The 20,022-nt window shown below is 53.8% G+C and overlaps 1 protein-coding gene across 1 annotated transcript in view; it reads left to right on the top strand.

The window, feature by feature from the left end:
- The window catches only part of GMPR (guanosine monophosphate reductase), a 41,647-nt gene that overhangs the window by 18,086 nt on the left and 3,539 nt on the right, over positions 1-20,022 (top strand). The window contains exons 5-8 of the mRNA XM_062185440.1: positions 7,528-7,609; positions 10,134-10,240; positions 13,702-13,744; positions 16,083-16,242. Of these exons, the coding sequence (XP_062041424.1) occupies positions 7,528-7,609; positions 10,134-10,240; positions 13,702-13,744; positions 16,083-16,242 (392 nt within the window). The remainder of the gene's footprint in view (positions 1-7,527; positions 7,610-10,133; positions 10,241-13,701; positions 13,745-16,082; positions 16,243-20,022) is intronic.

The raw sequence follows: 20,022 nt of genomic DNA, 5'->3' as shown, positions 1-20,022 counted from the left end.
GAATCAGAAATACGTGGATTTAATGAGGGAGGTGATTTAGTGGTTCTACTCTTTTTCTTTAGTAATTCGTTTTACAAATTGTGAAACAGGATTCATTCAGAAAAGCCCATCAGGATAGGAGCTTAATGAATCACAAAATAAGCATGCTTTCAGCATCCCAACATTTGGGAGCCCTGCTATGTCTTGGATAGAAGCCCCAAGCTGACCTTCTTGGCAGGTGTCTGGTTTGGCCTCGTACTTGGGCATTTCTCAATGACACAGCTTCATTTTGGTGTCGGCTCCTTGTCGCCACGGCAGTCCTGCGTGTCTTGTGGCTGCTTTCACTCCGTCGTCTGTGTTGCTTTATGTCACTTCTCCACCTGTCTGGTACTCCTGGAGCTCCTCCTAGACAGCTTACCTGACTTGAGTTTTTGTCCCTCTCTCTTAACTTTGCAGTTGATTCTAAAAGTGTTAAAGTGGCAAGCTTCATGCCCTTGCCGGTCCATTTGTGCTATCATAAAATAAAATAAAAAACCCACACTTTTATTCAAATGAAAAACACTATAAGCTGAATGGCTTTTAAGCGACAAATTGGTTTCTCACAGTGCTGGAGGCTGGAAGTCCAGGATGGGGGCACCTGCGGGTTTGTTGTCCGTGGACATCACCCATCCCAGCCGGTGCCTTCTTGCTGTGTCCTCAGCCTGCTTTTGGAAAGGGTCCTAATCCCATCTGCGCAGGCTCTGACCTCATCATCCACTCACCTCCCCGAGGCCAGACCTTCTACCATCACCTGGAGCACTTGGTGTCAGCGTGGGAATCCTGGGGGATACAACACACAGACCCTGCACCCCAGGTCGGCGGTCAGTGCGTGCCCCTGAGCTGAGTTGCACCAGGGCAGGTGTGTGCCCTGGATTCTCGCTTCCGCCCCTGTGATGATGAGGGAGGGAATACTAACGGCTGGAGAATTACTGGGCATCAGACAGGCTGCTGTTTGTGCATGGCGCTGCCTTCTCTGCCCTCCTGTCCGTCATAACCCCTTGAGGGCGCCTGCCATGAAAACTGGGCTGGAGGTGGAGAAGGGTGGGGGTGGGGTGGGGCTTGTTTCAAGAAGAGGGAGTAAACATCTATTGCTTTCACAATTTTTTAAAGTTATTTGAAAGAGAGACAGATACTCCATTTCCTGGTCATCAGCTAGGGTTGGGTCAGGCAAAAGCCAGGAGCCTGGAACTCCATCCAGGTCTCCCACATGGGTGACAGGGCCCAGGTACCTGCTGCCTCCCAGGGTGTGTATAAGCAGGAAGCTAGATCAGAAACAGAGGTGGGACTTGAACAGAGACTCCAGTGGGGGCTATGGGCATCCCAAGGGGTGATTTCAGCCTCTGCACTGAACAGCTACCCCCGATGTATCCCTTCTTAAACCAAGTGACAGCAGAGATGCATTGGCTCCCAACAGCTGGCAGTGGAGTTCAGCTCATGGCTGGCCCCCAGGAGCAGGGTGAGCTGTCTGTTGTCCAGAGAGCCCATGTGCCACCCTCAGGGACAGAAGCTAGGGGATTTGGGGGCAGTACATGGAGGAGGAGGCTGGGTAGGACGTGGGAAGGGGTGATTTTGCAGTGCAGAGCCTGGGGTTGCTGGGGAGAGGCTGGGAAGGGACTGGGAATGGGGAAGAGCTCCCACAGTACTCTGGGAAGCCACCAGCAGCCGAGGCTGCCCCAGCACCCACTGATTGGCCCAGGGCTGTGTTTCCATCAGTCTGGTTGATTTCCCAGCAATGAATGGGGGTGCGTGTTTATTCCTAAAGAACCTGTGATTCCATCGGAAACTTGCAAGACTCAGGCCCTCAGCTTTTTGGTGTGCTTGAAAACGTAGTTTCTCTGACAGCTGTTGGGGAGAGTTGAGAGGACGTACTCATGTTGCCCCCAGTGTATCGGGGGCAGAATGAGGAGGGGCCAGGCAATACCATGAGTGTTACAGAACAGTGAACGGAAGGGGTGCTCAGAAGTACCCCAGGTAGAAGCTGGAAGCTCCTGGCCTCAGTTTCAGGAGCCAGGGCTCCTGGCTCACCACACCCAGTTCCTCTGGGCTGTTTCCTTGCCTCCTGGGAAGCAGGAAGTTGAGAGAAGTGGTTGCTTCTCATGATGCTGGCTGATAGAAGAGGGTATGGATCTCTGTGGCTGGTTGCTGGCAGCTTCCAGGCTGGGAAGAGAAGAGCGTATTCTAGGCACTGCAGAAAAAGGCACGAGGCCGGACCAAGCCCTTCTGTTGCACATCAGATCTTAAATGGGCCTAGAGGCACCTGCTGCCATGTGGGAAACTTAGTTCTAGGTCAAGGAACTTTGTGAAAGCCACACAGCTAGTGAGTGGTGGGCCAGGCGATCAGGAGCAGGTGGCCTTCCTGGGGCCTGGGGTCTCTCTGTTACACACTACCACCAGCTTCAGCCTGTTAGGAAGTGCTTCTGTGTTGGTGGCTCTGTCCGATCTGATCCTTAGGAGTTAGGCCCGTGACACCCAATCTGTTCAGAGGAGATGGCAGGCCCGGTCTCCTCCCTGGGAGCAATGGCCTGGCAGCCAGTGGCGGCTGTGCCCCTGGTACCAAGGGTCGTGTGCAACCTGGCTGTTCCCTGCCTGACTACTGGCTGCCTCGCCTGTGTTCTTTCACCATTGGTTTGGTCAGATGAGGTTTTGAGCCTCACGAAGGTACCGTCAGTGGATGCCTCTTCCCAGGGACATGGATGCTACCCTTGCAGGCATGGGGCACAGATGGGCAGTCGAGCGTCCTTCCCTAAAGAGCGAGAGATGTTAGTGTTGGCGCCTCCTCTCAGCCCACTTTCCTTGTGTTTTCCATCTTTATTCTTCCTGGAACCGTAGCTGAAAGCCGTGAAGAGCCATTGGGGTGGTATTTGTCTCCGAGAGTCACGGTTTCGGGCACTGCCTTGACAGTACCTGTGCCTCTGTGGCCAGTAGAGGGACGCGTCCCTCATGCTGCAAGAAGGCCCTAGATTGATGCCCGCTCACCCTCTATCAGGGCTGACAAGCAGCCTGGCACCTGCCGCTGAGCCCTGTCTTCCATCCTTTGCCCTTCTCTGGAAAGGTTTCTTCCTGGAGAAGGGCCAGTAAAAATTACCATTGAGTGGGGACAGAATTCCAGTTTGGGCTGATGGAAAAAGTAGAGGTGGGTGGTGGTGATGGTCACACAACAGTGTGGATATTTGCGTGAGCTTCAGAGCATTCTCAGAAAATGAGATCAAAAGATGAGTTCGTTTTGATGCAAGAAAGTTGAGGTCCATATGTAGCTTTTTTTCTATAACGTGACGCATTTTCCATTGACTTTTTGGAGAGTCCTTGTCTGCATAGATTTCAGGGTTTTTTTGTTTGTTTGTTTTGCATGCAAAGAAGCTTCTCATTCCATCTCCATAAATGTTTTGAAGTGTGCTTGTCCTTAATGCTACTGTACTGTATGCATAAAAGTTAAAACTGCAGATTTTATGATATGTATATTTGACCTCAGCTACTGAAAACTGAAGAGTAAAAAGAAGTGGGCGGAAGAGCACTTAACCGCAGTCTCTCAGGTGGAGGGCCTGGTGGTGCCTGAGCACCCTCAAGAGTCAGGCACTGTATCAGCCATCGGTCTTACAATGACCACAGTGAGTCCAAATGGGCCCATTGCACGGCAGGGTACACTGAGGCTCTGAGTGGAAGTGGCTCATTTGAAACCACGTTGTAAGAGTGAATCAGTGTTTGAGCCCAGATGTGAAGGTCTAATGGCAAGCTGACTCAAACTGGGGCAAGTTTGGTTTTTATTTTTTGCCCAGAGGACTTTGAATACCATAAACTGGGTGACTAACAAAAACCAGAAACTTCTCATAGCTCAAAAGGCTGGGCAGTCCGCGACCGAGGGTGAGTTAGTGTCTGGCGAGGGCCCGCTTCCTGCTTCCACAGCCGTGTCCACAGTGACCTGGTGTTCCGGAAGGGGTGAGGGCCTCTCCTGGGCTGCTTTTAGGAGGGCACCAACGCCATTCCTGAAGGCTGTGATCCCATGACTCAGTCGCCTCCCACAGGCCCATCTAATCTTCGCAGTGAGGTTTTCAACACCTGAGTGGGCATAAACATTCAAAGCCATAGCAGCTCTTTTTAAAAATTTTTTTTGGTAAGATTTGTTTATTTGAAGGCCTGTTACAGAGAGAGGCAGATATAAAGATCTTCCATCTGCTGGTTCATTCTCCAGATGGCTTCAATGGCCGGGTCTGAGTCAGGCCACGTGTGCAGTAGAGGCCCAAGCACTTGGTCCATCCTCCGCTGCCTTCCCAGCCAATAGCAGGGAGCTAATCAGAAGTGGAGCAGGCCGGACTCCAGCACCTATGTGGGATGCCGGCATTGCAGGCGGTGGCTTTACCTGCCATGCCACAGCAGTTAAAATCTTAGTTTTGTTGCTCTTCACAGCTCTTCTCTGACATGCATTCTCAAAAGTTCTCTTCTTATCCCTAAGGGGCACCTGGGGGTGCAGTGCTTCCTGGGGAAGGGTTGCTTAGTGGGAACCTCCCCCTGCCTGCCTCCTGCCCCAGACTGCCCCAGGGCTTCTAGTCTCAGGAAGTGACTGTGCCTCCTGCCGCTGCTGCTCAGGGGCCCGCATCGGCTCCCCAGCCAGAGAGGTGCTTCATGCCAGATAAAGAGGACTCCTCGTTTAATCGTCCCCACACAGCTCCCGCTCCACCAGGCACACCCCCAGCCAGGGGCCCCCTGAGCAATAGGTCTGGGACTTGCCCAAAGCCTGACTGTACTCCTGATCTCATTCCCATTTCTGATTGGGTCCTTCCCTCTCTTCTCTGAGTTTTGTCCTCCCTGGTTCCTAACTTGAGCCAGTGGAAACTCCCCATCCACCACCACCCATCGGCACTCTTGGGCTGTGCCCGTGCTGGAGGCATTTCATCACCAGTCTGGGTTTTTCCACACAGCAGCAGCAGAGACCACAGAGTGAGCACAGAGCTGGGAGCCACGCAGGTGGCCCAGGAGTGAGGGAGTCGTCTCACCTGGGGGAGCTCCTGGGCTGACCTCCTGCACGATTTTGTACCTACGTTGACCTTACAGGGCTGTACCTGGTGCATCCGTTGGGAGCTGACTTGAATTGATTTGTCTACAGACAATTCTATACTACAATTGACTTGTCTTCAGACCCCCTGAAGATACAGTGGTTCCAGGTTGGGGAAGGTTGGGGAAGAGAGTCCCTGGTGGAAATGAACCTGAGGAGAGCTTGAGTAGCTTCTCCAAGTTTTGTTTTGTTTTTAGCAAGTCGGCTGGTGAGGAAGAAAGTGAACTTTATTCTTATGTCGTAAGTTCCATTCAGTTCTTCCTGGGGTGTGGATCTCGGGGCCCTGCCTCGCGTTACAAAAAGAAGCAAAACAAAACCAAAAAATCCACACATTTAAATCTGAAAGTCTTGAACTTCCTGCTGTAAAATCCAGAAAAATCTAAAGGAGCAAATCATAATTCTTTCACCTGGACATAAGTTGTTAGTATTTTGGTATTTTCTATATATATGTATGCTTACTATTTCTTACAACATCTCAGGAGTAGGCCGTAAAGTTGTTTGAAGATTGAATTTGTAGTTTTGCAGTGTTATAAATAATCCATCTTCGTGGTTATGCCTCTGTCCTCATTTACGATGATTTCCTTGGGAGGGAACCTTAGCATTTTAGAATGAAAGCAGATGTTTGCATTTCTTCCTTATGGATGAGTTGTTTTCTGATAGGCTTGTGCACATACCAGCGTTCCTGCAGCATGGGTGTCCCATGTCTTCCTGTCTTTCCTTCATCATTTCAAGCTGGTGATGTTTGTAAAGTGGAAAGCAGAGCCCCCTGGGCATCTGGATTTACATTTGGTTATTAGTGCCCTTGAGTGTTGTGTGTGGCTAACATTGGCCACTTGCATTTCATTGCTGTCCCTGGCACTTCCTCTGTGAGCTCTGCTAAGTAAGGGCTGTTCCCTGAGTGCAGCTTAGGGACCCTTTGTCATAGTTGCAGCTCCTTTTCTCTGTCTGTCACTTGTTGATTGTGTGTTTGTATTTAAGGCAGTCTTGAATTGACCGAGATGGGGAGATGGGGCACTCTGCTTTAATCACTTTTAGCTTCTTTCAAGACGGCAGGGTTTCCTTCTCTATGTGGGAGGTACAAGTTACAGCTCGGGTTTATCTCGAGTCCTCTTTCTAGTCTGTCATTTCCCATTGTCGGCTGCTGTCTGGACTAGAGGAACTTTGAACCTACCCCTTCACCTTTTCCCAACGTCCTTTCATATGAAGTTTAAAAGTCACTTTGTCGGGCCGGCGCTGTGGCTCACTTGGTTAATCCTCTGCCTGTGGTGCCGGCATCCCAAATGGGCGCCGGCTTCTAGTCCCGGTTTGCTCCCCTTCCAGGCCAGCTCTCTGCTGTGGCCCAGAAAGGCAGAGGAGGATGGCCCAAGTGCTTGGGCCCCTGCACCTGCATGGGAGACCAGGAGAAACACCTGGCTCCTGGCTTCAGATCAGTGCAGTGCCAGCCATACCGGCCATTTGGGGGTGAACCAACGGAAGGAAGACCTTTCTCTCTGTCTCTCCCTCTCACTGTCTGTAACTCTACCTGTAAAAAAAAAAAAAAGTCACTTTATCTACATGAAGAAAGAAAAATTCCCTCAATTTGGCAAAAAGACACTTAAAAAATAGGATGAATAGGATCATGCATTTTTGAAAAAGGAAGACTATGCGGAAACCCAGTCAGGGCATCTTGCCGAACACCCGGTGTACAAGCTGAAGAATCCGCAGGGCAGTGCGGTGTAAGACAAAGGGCGATTTCTGCACTCCTGGACTCCTGTGGTGAAAGAACTTGCACCTTTTCCAAACCAGAGGCATCCTTCTGGTTGATAGCCACTTCCCGGCTTACGAGATTATCCTTGGAGCCAAGGCCTCGTGGTCTGTAGGTGGAGCACGAGCCTGGGCGGGAGCCTCAGCCCGGGGCCAGACACCCAGCAGTGTTCCCAACTGCAGACCATCGGCAGTTTTCCAGGGCTGGGTCCCTGGTGCTCCAAAGAGGTTCTTCATGGATTTTGCAAACTGTGGAGCATCGAATGCCCAGCAGTCGAGACTGTAATGAGGCAGGTGTTCCATGTCTGTCTTTATATGTTTAAATAAGGATCTTTCTGTAAGGTTTTGCTTTGGGCCTTGCTGAGATGTTCAGGAAGGCTGGACCTAAACACTCTTTAAGATCCCTTCTGTTTCTAAAACTGAACCGCTCTGTACCTTTCCTGCCATCAGCTCACCTCGGAGTCTTTCCCAAAAGTGCTTTTGCAGGTGTCATATTTCTGTTCCTCTCCAACAGACAAGGAAACCCAGACCTACCAATTTCAGATTTAGAATCAGGTCAAGGCTTCTGCTCCCTCTCTACACCCCCCCCCCATATCCCTTTGGCTCCCCCTGCTGGCGTAGTGGCTTACGGACCTGCACCGCATCTAGAGCCCCTCTTTGACCTGTGTGCCGCCTGGAGATGTTCCTGGCGCTGAGCTTCCTCTTCTCTTCTGTCTCAGGCAGGGAACGTGGTGACCGGAGAGATGGTAGAGGAGCTGATTCTCTCGGGGGCCGACATCATCAAAGTGGGCGTTGGACCAGGTAAGGTGTGGGGGTCCAGCCAAACGTGTCTAGGGGAGGAGCGAGATCTGTGCTGGGGGGCTGGGGTGGGCAGGAAGGGCACGCGCGAGGCTCATCCGTAGGTCAGTGTGCTTTTCTACCAGGAGCATCACCAGTGACCCCTACAACGGGACATGTATGTCGAAGCTGCTTCCTGGTATCCCCCAGGGACCTTCATGTTTCCTTTTGTTAGAGGTTTATTTATTTGAAAAAAAAAATCTTATTTGAAAGGCAGAGTTACAGAGAGGGAGAGACAGAACTCTTTATTTTATTTTATTATTATTTTTTATTTCACAGGCAGAGTTAGACAGTGAAAGATAGAGACAGAGGGAAAGGTCTTCCCTCCATTGGTTCACCCCCAAAATGGCCACTATGGCTGGTGCGCTGTGCTGATCAGAAGCCAGGAGTCAGTTGCTTCCTCCTGGTCTCCCATGCAGGTGCAGGGCCAAAGCACCTGGGCCATCCTCCACTGCCTTCCCGGGCCACAGCAGAGAGCTGGACTGGAAGAGAAGCAACGGGGACTAGAAGCTGGCGCCCATTTGGGATGCCGGCACTGCAGGCAGTGGATTAACCAAGTGAGCCATGGTGCCGGCCCTGAGACAGAGCTCTTAACACCTACTAGTTCACTCTCCAAATGGCTGCAATGGCCAGGGCTGGGCCATTTGGAAGCCAGGAGCTTCTTCTGGGTCTCCTATGTGGGAGCAGGGGCCCAAACACCTGGGCCATCTGCTGCTGCTTCCCCAGTCATATTAGCAGGGAGCTGGAGCTGAAGTGGAACAGCCAGGACTGGAACCAGCTGCTGTATTGGATGACAGTGTGACAGGCGGCAGCTTTTACCCACTACCCCACGATGCCAGCCTTGGGATTTTTTTTATATTGCCAGTCACGTGAGCCAATTAACAATGGAATTGGAGCAAGAGAAAAGATAACTGGTGTTTACAGAGTGTCTTCCATTCTTAGAAACTCAAAAGAAAGGATGCTGTCAGTCCTACTTACCAAGAGCTCCGCAGGCTAATAGTAGAATGGAAGATGCTGATGGTAGACCAGGAAGACTTTTTATTCCAAAGGCAGAGACACTTGGCCATCACTCACTTCATCAGAAGTTGGCACAGTAATCCTTTGGTGGTCCCTCACCGCGGTTGGGGACCCAGACCCACTGCAGCTGAGGCCCGGCAGGGAAGCTGAGTGGAAGAGGAGAAGAAGCCAGCTCTGAACCAGAGATTGTAAACGTGGCTCCTGCCTCGCACACACTGCGGGAGACGGAGCCCTGTGGGGATGAAGCTGGCTGGCTCCCAGGCTGAGAGCAACACACGTATGTGGAGGGTGCTGTGAGAAAGACATGGGGACCGAGGGGACGTGAGAGCGGGTACCACCCTGCATCTGGGAAGAGGGGCCCGCTGCCCCCTTGGGGTTTCTCTGCTGCTGAAGCCAGGTCTGGGGAGTGCGGGCTCACTTCTCTGTCTGATCTTGTCCCTTCAGACCCTTGGGGGAAGCTGTGAGGAGCAGGCAGAGGAGGCAGGGGCTCTGGGTGTCACCCCAGGGCTGGCAGGGGGATGTCACAGCAGGCTTCTAGCATGCAGCATAAGAGATAGGAGATATCCTGGAGGGCTGAACCGGTGGTGAAGCAGTGGAGACAGGTGTGTGGGTGACACTCATCCTTGGGCTCATGGCATTTTGAGTGACTATGTATAGTGCCTTCATTACATCCTGGGCTCGGTTCTCAGTGGCGAGAGACACAGTGACTCTCCACGGAGCTGCCCTCCAGCACAGCAAACGGATCCTCGGCGGCCTTGTGCAAATAATGACCGAGACTGTGTGCTCCTGAAATAAGTGCCGTGAAGAACTGCTCTTCTGGGGCAGTTACCTTCAAGAGGAAGCCTGAAAGACCAGAAGGGCAGAGCTGGGAGGGTTGGTTCAGAGGAGAGGGTTTGGAGAGAGAGAACATCCTGTACCCAGAGGCCCTAAGGTGGGCAGAACTTTGCCATCGGAGGGGCTGGAAAGTCAGTGTTCAGCAGTAGAGAGAGGTGGGTAGCAGGTGGAGCTTGATCCAGCTGAGCTGGGTATAATATACAACCATAATATCTGACATGTGGCAAAAGTGCCGGAGCTCACAGTGAGATCTGGCCCAGACCTGGCTGGGAGGTTGCAGCCAGGACTGGGGCAGACCCCAGGGCACCTGAGGCCAAGTGAACAGCAGTGAGGGAGGAGCGAGGCTCTGAGCGGTGCCTGCAGGGGGAAGGATGGGGGTAGGTGACCGAGATTGGGGAGAGGTAGGCGGCGCCCAGGACCTCAGGGCTGACGGTGATGAGGATTGGGGGTGGGGAGGGGGATGTGCAGGCAGGTGCGGTGGTTCACAGCGACCCTCATTGGCTCCCTTGCCTTGGAAAGCTCACAGCATCCATGGGGCGTGGCTGTGTGAAGGTGATGGGGCTCGTTTTGTGTTGCCTTCTGCGCACGCCTGACTGTCTGACCATCTGTCTCTGGGATCTCTCCTTCCTCTGCACAGGCTCCGTGTGCACCACCCGCACCAAGACTGGGGTGGGCTACCCCCAGCTGAGCGCAGTGATCGAATGTGCGGACTCTGCACACGGCCTCAAGGGCCACATCATCTCCGTGAGTGTGTGGGCGGGGCCGGGGTGGGGCTCTGGCTGTGCTTCACCCCCAGAGGCACCCTGTGGGCCCAGTGGTAGGGGGCATGGAGCCCTGCAATGACGCCCCACGTGCAGCCCCGTGACCCTAATGGCAAAGGAGCTCAGGCTGTCCCTACACAGCAACCTGCCCTGAGACTTAATTCAGCCACTCTCTTAAGTGCGACATTCGGCCCAGCATCTGTCTAGTGAGAACTTGAGATCTGAAGCTGTCATTCCGATGGGGACCACAGGCGCTTGGTGGCACTGCCAAGGCCCCGAGCCAGGCTTCCTCCACGGGTGCACAGAGAGCAGGTTCTCTGGGTTGCTGGTTAGGCACGGAGGCCCGTGATGCCGGTGCTGCAGGGTGGTAACATTTCTGACCCCACCTGTATATGCCCAGGTTCCGCTTGTTACAGTAATGGCGAGGGAGTGCCTGGATGGGCATAGGAGTGCAGGGGGGTTCACAGACGTGTATGGGATTCGTCACCCTTGACGTCAGCTCATTCCATCGAACTCGCTAGGCCCCCTTGTCTGATGGAGGTGTCTCAGGCACCCCCGCGTGCCCCACAGGTCTTGGCATCCTGCCACTTTGTCCAGGTTCCCTCCAGTTGTCTCGCTTTACACTTGAGTTGCTGGGTTAGCACCTTGTGCCCTTGAGGCCCAGCAGGTGTTCACAGCCGAGAGGCTGGCTCTGAGTCGTGTGTCTGTCTATGGCGGCCCAACTGGGCCTCAGAGAAGGGCACCACTGGGGATGCCTTCCACCTAGGCAGATGGTGAAGGATGACCTGTTAAGTTTTTCTTGTCACACCATTATTTAGAAAGACCTGAATACATTCATTCAAATGATCTAATCATTTTGTTGTAAGGCTTTGAAAAATTCACCAACAAGCTATCTTTAACCTAGGTAAAGCTAGAAATGTGCATGAACAGAAAGAAGACAATAGGTAGCAGTAGAAATGCTAGCATCCTAAGATAACCCTTGGTTCTCATCTTGTTTTTGTATGTAAAGAAGCAGAGAGAGAAGGCTGCACAAACTCCTGTGCAGAGGCCGGCGGAAGCCAGGAGCCAGGGATTCAATCCAGGTCTCACGCTGCTGGCAGGGACTCAGTGAGCCATCACCATCGCTTCCCAGGCTGTGCATGTGCAGGAAGCTGGGGACAGGGACTCGAACCGAGACACTCTCATGGGAAGGGTGGGGCTCTTAGTTGCTAGGCTCCCTTTCCTTCCATCTCCATAGCTGTGTGACTTCAGGAAAGTCACTCAGTCTTTCTGAGTCTCGTTTTCCCCCTCACCTACAAAAATGCCAGCTTCAGGTTCTTGCAGTGTTTGGAAAAATGACCTCAGTTCCTTAACGGTTCCTAGCATAGGCTATGTACTTGGACCCCTTTCTCTGCGCCATGTTTGCAGTCCTCTCTCTCTCAGGTCCGAGCAACTGTTTTTCATCAGAACAGGCACACTGACAATTCACAGATCAGACTTTGACTCGTGTCTTGGATACCTTCTGTACTTCAGTACAGCATCAGCTGTCTTGAAAAAGCAGTTAAACCTGGTAGATTTACTGCTTTGAAAACTTGCACAGGATAGAATGCTAGCCATTTTTTTTTAAATAAAAGATTTACTTACTTGAAAGGCAGAGTGACAGAATTTCCATCTGCTGGTTCACTCCTGTATTGGCTGCAATGGGGCTGGCCCAGTCTGAAGCCAGGAACTCCATCCAGGTCTCCCACGTGGTTGGCAGGAACTCAAGAACTTGTGCCATCCTCCACTGTTTCCCAGGTGCATTGGCTGGGACCTGGACTAGATGCAGAGTAGCCAGGATTCGAACCTGTGCTCTGATGAAAGATGCAGGTGTTGCAAGTGGCGGCTTAGTCTCCTGCCCCACAATGCCTCCTCCATAGCCAATCATTGTTTTTGCAACCTCCTAGTGGCTGTGATGAGTTCTGTGTCAAGGTCAACACGTGTGTCTTAGATTGCAGGGGCATTGCTGGTCTTGCTCTGCTTCCTGAGAACACAAAGGCTCACCTTGAATGACTTCTGGAAGTTGCCTGTAAATGCTAGTCAGGGGGCAGGCTGCTGAGGGTGAAGGCACCTCACAGAGTAGGGTTGCGCTGGGTCGGGTGCGCAGTCTGGCTTGTTTGCGTTGTCCACTGCATAAATGCACCCACGGGCAATGTGTGAGCAGATTATGCCAGATGCATGAATTCCTCTCCCCATCCTGGGAAGAGAAGGGCTGCTCGTACTGGAGTCTCACTGGCACAGGCTTCTGAATGTGCCTCACTCCTGGAATTCACAGGAACACAGTCATGCACTGCTCACGAGTGAATGAGCCAGGTGTTTTGTTTTTCTCAAAGATTGATTGGAAAGACAGACAAATCTTCTCTTTGCTGGTTCGCTCCCCCAATGGCTCCCCCAACCATCTGCCTGGTTAGCGCTTCCACACTCTCCCCTTCCAAGGTACAACCTCACTCGTCCTGCCGATTTCTAAAGTGTTTTATCTCTTAAAAAAACCAGCTCCACATAGCCGGGTTTCAAATGTACAACCTCAAATAGATTAAACTCATGCTCCCATCAAAATAGATCCCCAGCCATCTGACTTCAAGAAAAACAAAACACTTCGCCAGGGCCAGCAATGTGGTTCAGATGTGGCCTGCGACACTGGCATCCCATGTGAGTGCCAGGTTTAGCCAGCTCCATGCTAATGCACAGGATGGAATGGGTACTTGGGCCCCCAGCCACCCATGTGGGAGACCCACATGGAGTTCTAGTCTCCCGGCTTTGGCCCTGGCTGTTGCAAGCATCTGGGGAGCGAAGCGGCAGATGGGAGTTCCCTCTCTCTTTCTGTCTCTTTCATAAAGAAATGCTTGCTTTTAGCAATCTGAGACATGGAGCCCCATGGTCTCCATTCAAGATGCTCTCTGCAAAGTGGCTGGGCCAAGTTTCACCGACTCCTCCCCTCTGCAGAGAGCGTGCGCCTTCCTGCCAGTGGGAGCACAAGGAGGGAACCAGCGTTTTCTCAGTTCCTTTCCAAAGCATCCTGACCCCTTGTGTCACAGCCGAGCCTCTGCTAACGGCAGGTGCTTCCCTCTGAGGCCGTGGAATTTCTGCCAGACCCTCCCTGCTCTCCGTTAGGCCAGCGCCACGCGTGCTGAATGGATGCTGAGTTGTCAGGTGAAGAGGAGGGAGACACACAGGGCGGCTGGAAAGATGATGCACCTCGCTCAGTGTCCTGCCCTTGGCTCTTAGAATAAGTCAGCCTGTGTGCTCCGTCAACCCCGCCTCGTGCCTGGCGGGGAGGAAGGCGACTCCCGAATGGCAGTGCGCTCCCTGGTTTTGGCGGGGTCGCCTGGGCCGGGCGGGGTTTGCAGAGTGACCCAAGTGGAGCCCGGTTAGGGCTGAGCCCTGTTCGGCTCCTGACGCCCTCTCCCGCTCTTTTTTCCTCTTAAGGACGGAGGCTGCACGTGTCCAGGAGATGTCGCCAAAGCCTTTGGTAAGGTCGGGTCCCCGTGCGCGTGCACGCGGGTAGGGCTGGGGAGGGAGGCAGGCGCGCACCGCGGCTCAGCGTGGGCGAACTGCGGACCCCTCCTGGGTTTCCTCCCTCCGGTCCTCCGGTTTCAGCCCCATCGACCCAAGTCCTGGCCTCGGCTTGGTTCTGGTCCTTGGCAGAGCAGGCCCGGAGGTGGGGCTAGGGGCGACATCTGCCTGCCAAGAGTGGGGGAAGTGGGGGAAGCCTTGGGGAGGCAAGGCTCAGGGACCTGTGGGCGCCCCCGGAAGCTGCCTTGGTCAACCTGGAGAAGCCCTGCGCTGAGAGGCCGGCAGCAGTTCCTCTGCCTCCCGCGAGGGGGCAGCCGTACGCTCTGCACCGCCTAGGGGGACCTGGGTTTTCTGAACTTCACTCCCTAGTGGGGATGCCTGCCCTTGAGATGGCCACGTGGCCCTGAAGGCTGCGCTGGGAAGCCAGAGGTGTGTCACGCAAGAGGTTGCAGCGGAGCTGTGACCCCGCCTTCCTTGTCTGATGGCTGGGCCACATTTGCTGGGGGCTTTTTTTTGCAGGGGTGGGGGGAGTCCTTTTTCGGTGGAGGAAAAACTTAACTGCTGAAGAAGAGCCCGGGGCAGCAGGAGGGCTTCAGATTGGCCTGGAGAGGGTCACAGGTATGGGACTTGATCCCACTTTGCCCGTGGATCTCAGCTGTGCAGGACTAAGGCTGCAGAACTCAAGGGCACTCGGGACCTCTGCTGACCACTGAGCTCACCTGTCCCGTGCCACAGGAGGTTCATCCACCAAGCGGGATCTACATAGTGCAGATGTGTGTTGCATCTCGGGCTTCCTTCTACAGTCTCACGTGTGTGCTGTGCGTGGAGTGGGATCCCGGCACACTGGGAAGTGATGGGTGGGTGAGTGCCTCGTAATAGCAGCCTCTGGACTCGCTCGGGCTCTGTGCAGTTTCCCTGAGGGATGGGGTCTCAGCCTTCTCCACGCTCTCTTGTAGCCAGTGCAGTGATGCCAGAGTAGGGATGGAGCTCAGAGCATGGAGCTGTGCCAGGCATGCGCTGGTGAGGAGAGGGTACAGGCCTTCCACCCTGGGGCTGTGGCCATCAGGAGGCCCCTGGGCCCCCTTTCCATCATGGCAGGAGCCCTGGAGGGAGGGCTGTTGATGTCCCCTGGGGCTGCTGTCCCCTTGCTCTGACCCAGCCGCAGCTGTCAGTAGGACTGGGGCCGAGGGGAGTTGTAGCGGTTTGCTGCTGAATGTCTTAGGCTGTTTTATAATAAGATCCTCGAGATGGGGTAATGGACAAAGCGTGGAGTTTATTGGGCTCGGGGTCCTGGAGATGGGAAAGTTCAGAGGCCTGGGGCTGGCTCCTGCTCAGGCTATGGCAGTGCAGGCTTCCCGGGGTGAGACAGGGCTGGCCACTGTAAAGCCACTGATACCATCTCGAGGGCCCTACCCTGTCCTATTCCTTCCAAAGCCATTCCTGTCAGAATTTGGCAATTCAGGTTCCTACCCATAATCTCTTGGCGGACACGTTCAAAGCAAAGCACTTAATACTCAGTGAGTCTCTGCAGTGACCATTTCTCCCACGTGTTCCTTCTGCTTCCTTGGTAGCGGGTTATGTGGCATCTCTCTCGTGTGCTGTGCACAGAGCCAGCCCCGATCCCGTCCCAACACAGCCTCGAAAGGCAGCTTCATGATCCTGGAGCCTCTGGGGCTGTCCTGGAAACTCCACGTGTGCGCTGCCCGGAAGGACGTACGATCGGCTCACAGCAGAGGGGCAGCGGAAGTGCAGGCAGAGGTCACCTGACTTCCGGGACACAGGGCTGCCTCTCCTCTGTGCCCGATCTCGGCAGTGGGAGGTGCAGGCTGCTCTGAACTTCTGCCGTGCTTGGTGTGCACAGTGTGGGTGGGGACCAGCACCTTGGTGGGGATTTCATAGAGGGCTTACCGTACTGAGTGCTGCTACTAGGTCCTGCTGTCAGAACTGAGAACATGGAGGGGGGGGCCTGTGGTTGGTGGGGATGTTAGAGAGGAGTCACTGCCCTGAGTGTCAAGATCGAAAACTCACTGTCAGATGTGTCCCCCAACTTGGCATTCGTGATTCTAAGGTAGCTAACTCTTGGAAACGCAGTCATGGGTAGTTGTTAACATCCACTAAACCTCGCCCAGGATTTTCGCCACCAACCTTGCTCTCTTTTGTCTCTGCGTCCGTCTCACCACCTGCAGGAGAGAGGTTGAGTCCCTCTCTCTCTGCCGAGGGCTGGCAGGAGGGAGGAGAGAGGGGGCGGCCCTCAGAGCTGCCATTTCACTGAGCCATTTTCTCTTGGCGTGCAGGAGCCGGGGCTGACTTTGTCATGCTGGGAGGGATGTTTTCAGGCCACACCGAGTGCGCCGGAGAAGTGATCGAGAGGAACGGGCAGAAGCTCAAGCTCTTCTACGGGATGAGCTCGGAAACAGCCATGAAGAAGCACGCGGGCGGCGTGGCCGAGTACAGGTGAGGGGCGGCCTCTCAGCTCTGCTTTCTGCCTGCGGATTTCCAAGTGCAGCGTGGGGAGGCAGGTCTGGGGTGTTCGCGCACCGAAGGGCTGGCGTGCCTGGCATCCTTTTGAAGCTCCGACTGTTAACACAGCTGTCACTGGCCATGTCTGGGGGCCTTGTGAGTGAGTGCAGAGCAGAAAGGTCTGGGCCAGCTTGCAGGAGAGACCGGGGGTATGAGAGTACTTTGTGAAAAATGCATATTCTAGCCGGCGCCGCGGCTCACTAGGCTAATCCTCCGCCTTGTGGCGCCGGCACACCGGGTTCTAGTCCCGGTCGGGGCACCGATCCTGTCCCGGTTGCCCCTCTTCCAGGCCAGCTCTCTGCTGTGGCCCGGGAGTGCAGTGGAGGATGGCCCAGGTCCTTGGGCCCTGCACCCCATGGGAGACCAGGAGAAGCACCTGGCTCCTGCCATTGGATCAGGCGGTGTGCCGGCCACAGCGCGCCTACCGCGGCGGCCATTGGAGGGTGAACCAACGGCAAAAGGAAGACCTTTCTCTCTGTCTCTCTCTCACTGTCCACTCTGCCTGTCAAAAAAAAAAAAATGCATATTCTGAAAAAAGTAGGCACAGGTTTCAGGTTTTTTTGTTTTTTTGTTTTTTTTTTTTGGTCCAAAGTAAATGTATCTTTTAATTCCCACCCACACTCTGTGAGTCCCCTTGCCTGTGCTGGCAGGTGCCAGTTTTGGAAGGCACACCCGACCCTTACCAGGCTGGGCGGGAATCTTGCTTCCTCTTTGCTGAGCTGTTTCCGGCCTGAGCTGAGTTCAGGCTGCAAGAGTCGGGTTGCAGAATGGGTCTCCTGTTGCACAGGACGCCCTGGGGGCTACGGTCCAGGCCTTTCTGGCAGAGGGCCTCACTTTGTGCACCCACAGGACTCTCGCCTACCTCCTGCCTCTAGCAGTTGACGCACAAGTGTCTTCAGATGTTGGGGTTGCCCACTGCCCACGTGATGCCCATGGCTGCTAATAACGCCTTGTTTAAAAATCCATGGTCCCCAAAGGTCCCCAGGATTTCACCATTTCACTGTGATAGGAGGCTAGAGGTCCAGAGCCAGTTTTACATGTGGGTAGGGAAGAGGATGGAGTGTCCTACCCATAATTCCTTAGTAGGGTTCTGGTGGACCGACTTCTGTTCTCATTCTTTTTTTTTTTTTTTTTTTACAGGCAGAGTGGACAGTGAGAGAGAGACAGAGAGAAAGGTCTTCCTTTTGCCGTTGGTTCACCCTCCAATGGCCGCCGCGGTAGCGCGCTGCGGCCGGCGCACCGCGCTGTTCCGATGGCAGGAGCCAGGTGCTTCTCCTGGTCTCCCATGGGGTGCAGAGCCCAAACACTTGGGCCATCCTCCACTGCACTCCCTGGCCACAGCAGAGAGCTGGCCTGGAAGAGGGGCAACCAGGACAGGATCGGTGCCCCGACCGGGACTAGAACCCAGTGTGCCGGCGCCGCAAGGCGGAGGATTAGCCTGTTGAGCCACGGCGCCGGCTGTTCTCATTCTTGCCAGGCCTTTTGTGTGTTGGGGGGAAGCTCCATAAACGTGTTATAGTCTGGGGAAGGCAGGGTGGGAGAGGTGGGTACCGCACACCAATGTAAAACAGGAGGCGGGCCCATGTCATGGTGCAGTGAGCTAGAGTATTGTCTGCTATGCTTGCATCCCACATAGAGCACTGGTTCTGGTCCTGGCTGCTCCAGTTCTGATTTAGCTCTCTGCTGATGAACCTGGGAAGGCAATGGAAGATGGTCCAAGTGCTTGGGTCCCTGCACCCATATAGGCGACCTGGATGGAGCTCTAGGCTCCTGTCTTCAGCCTGGACTAGCAGCCATCTGAACCAATGGTTGGAAGATTTTTAAGATTTATTTACTTATTTGGAAGATAGAATTATATATAGAGGGAGAGACAGAGAGAAAGAGATTTTCCATCTGCTGGTTCACTCCCTAAATGGCCCCAGTGGCCAGGGCTTGGTCAGGCCAAAGCCAGGAGCCTGGAATTTTGTCTGGGTCTCTCACATGGGTGCAGGGGCCCAAGGATTTGTGCCACCATCCTCTGCCTTCCCAGGCACATTAGCAGGGAGCTGGACCAGAAGTGGAGCAGCTGAAAGTGGTGCCCATGGGGGTGCTGGCATTGTAGGCAGTGGCTCAACTCACTCTGCCACAAAGCTGGTCCCCCTCTGCCTTTCAAATAAATACATTTTAAAAAATTTTGGAAAAAAAAAAAGAAAGGTGCATTCCTGCCTGCCCCAGAAGGTGGCCCTCCCTGTGGTAACTGATGGAGGAGTTTGCCCAGTTAGGTAGCAGAAACAGTGACCAGGTTGTGTGAACTGGACCTGAGAAGCTTGCTCCTGAGGCCTGTGTGGGGTGGGAGCGGGGCTTAGTCGGCTAAGACAGCTAAGTCTTGCCCAGAGCACAGCCATGGCAGCGCAGGTGGGCTCCTAGCGGACCTCTGATAGGCCAGGCCAGGGTGTCACATAGACAAAAGAACAACAGAAGATCCCAGAGCATCAAGACTTGGTTCTGAAAGTCGATTCAAATCTTAGACAAGGAAAGAAAGCACCAAAGGAGTTAGAACCTTGAGCCAAAGGTTGACTGAGCCAAAGGCCAAAGGCAGACTGAGCCCGGTAAGCTCTGTGCTCCGCTCCGCCTTTCTCTCCCTGGCTGTGGACGTGCGTGTGTACACCTTTCCCCTTTCTCTGGCAGGTGGCAGCCCCAGGACCGTGATCTTGTCATGAGAATGGTTCCCTACTTTGACAGTATGGTTAATGATAGCCTTGTTATTTATGCTTTGTCAGTTACTTCTCAATCATTAACCATTTCATTCTCATGCTGTCCTTGGGAGGCAGATCAAAGTCCTTTATTTTATGGGTGAGCAGATTTTCAGCATCAACAAGAAATGACTAGCAAAAGGTGACATCACCAGTCAGCAAAGAAGCAACGATGAGAACTAGCCCCAGGAAGGCCGTGGAAATGTCTTCGGAACATGCCAGGGTAGTCCTTGGAGGCACATGTACACATGTGTCTTGTTCTGGCCACCGGGTGTCGAGACCTGAACCACACTGGGGGTGGCCAGTGACTTGGGCATCATGTCCTTGGTGCTCTAAACCAGCCCCCACCGGCTGATAGCTTTAAGTAGCTAGATTTCATGCAGGGGGTCTTGCATACTTAGCAAACAAGAGTTAGCATCCTTGTGAAATTCTAGGTGATAATTTTCTGACCAAGAGATGTTATTTTTCCAGTTGGGGAAAAACGGCCACAGGAAGTCCCAGAACTTGGGGACTTGTTGGAATTTGTGCAACCCTTAGATGCAGGCTGGACTGCATTTTCACATTCCTCCTGTGATGCCCCTGGAGAGCCAGGCCTGGATGGCAGTTCCACTTTGTAGATGGGTTGTGGAATCGGGCAGTGCTCCTTGTAAGGAGAGGGACAGGGCTCAGCAGGGATGGTTAGCCACTGCCTAGAGGCCACATGCCAGACCTCCTCAAATGCTCCTCTCTGCTGGTGTAAGATGCTAGCCATGGCCTGGAAGCCTCTGCTTAAGGCAATTTTTGGTTCTATTCTGGTCCCACGTCCTGCAGAACAGGCACCCATGGGAACACAGGGAGGTGAGCAGGTGGGAAGAAGGAGTTGTTCCCAATCAAGGACACCCAGAGAGACCAGCGGGCTACTTGCTGCTGGAGGTTTGGTTTCCTTGTAAGCTAGCAGGGCCCAAGCTGTCCATTTAATCTCCTCTGGGGGTGTCCTCTGAGG

Source organism: Lepus europaeus, chromosome 3 (genome assembly GCF_033115175.1).
Source record: "Lepus europaeus isolate LE1 chromosome 3, mLepTim1.pri, whole genome shotgun sequence".
NCBI lineage: Eukaryota > Metazoa > Chordata > Mammalia > Lagomorpha > Leporidae > Lepus > Lepus europaeus.
This window is presented reverse-complemented; position numbering and strand designations above follow the sequence as displayed.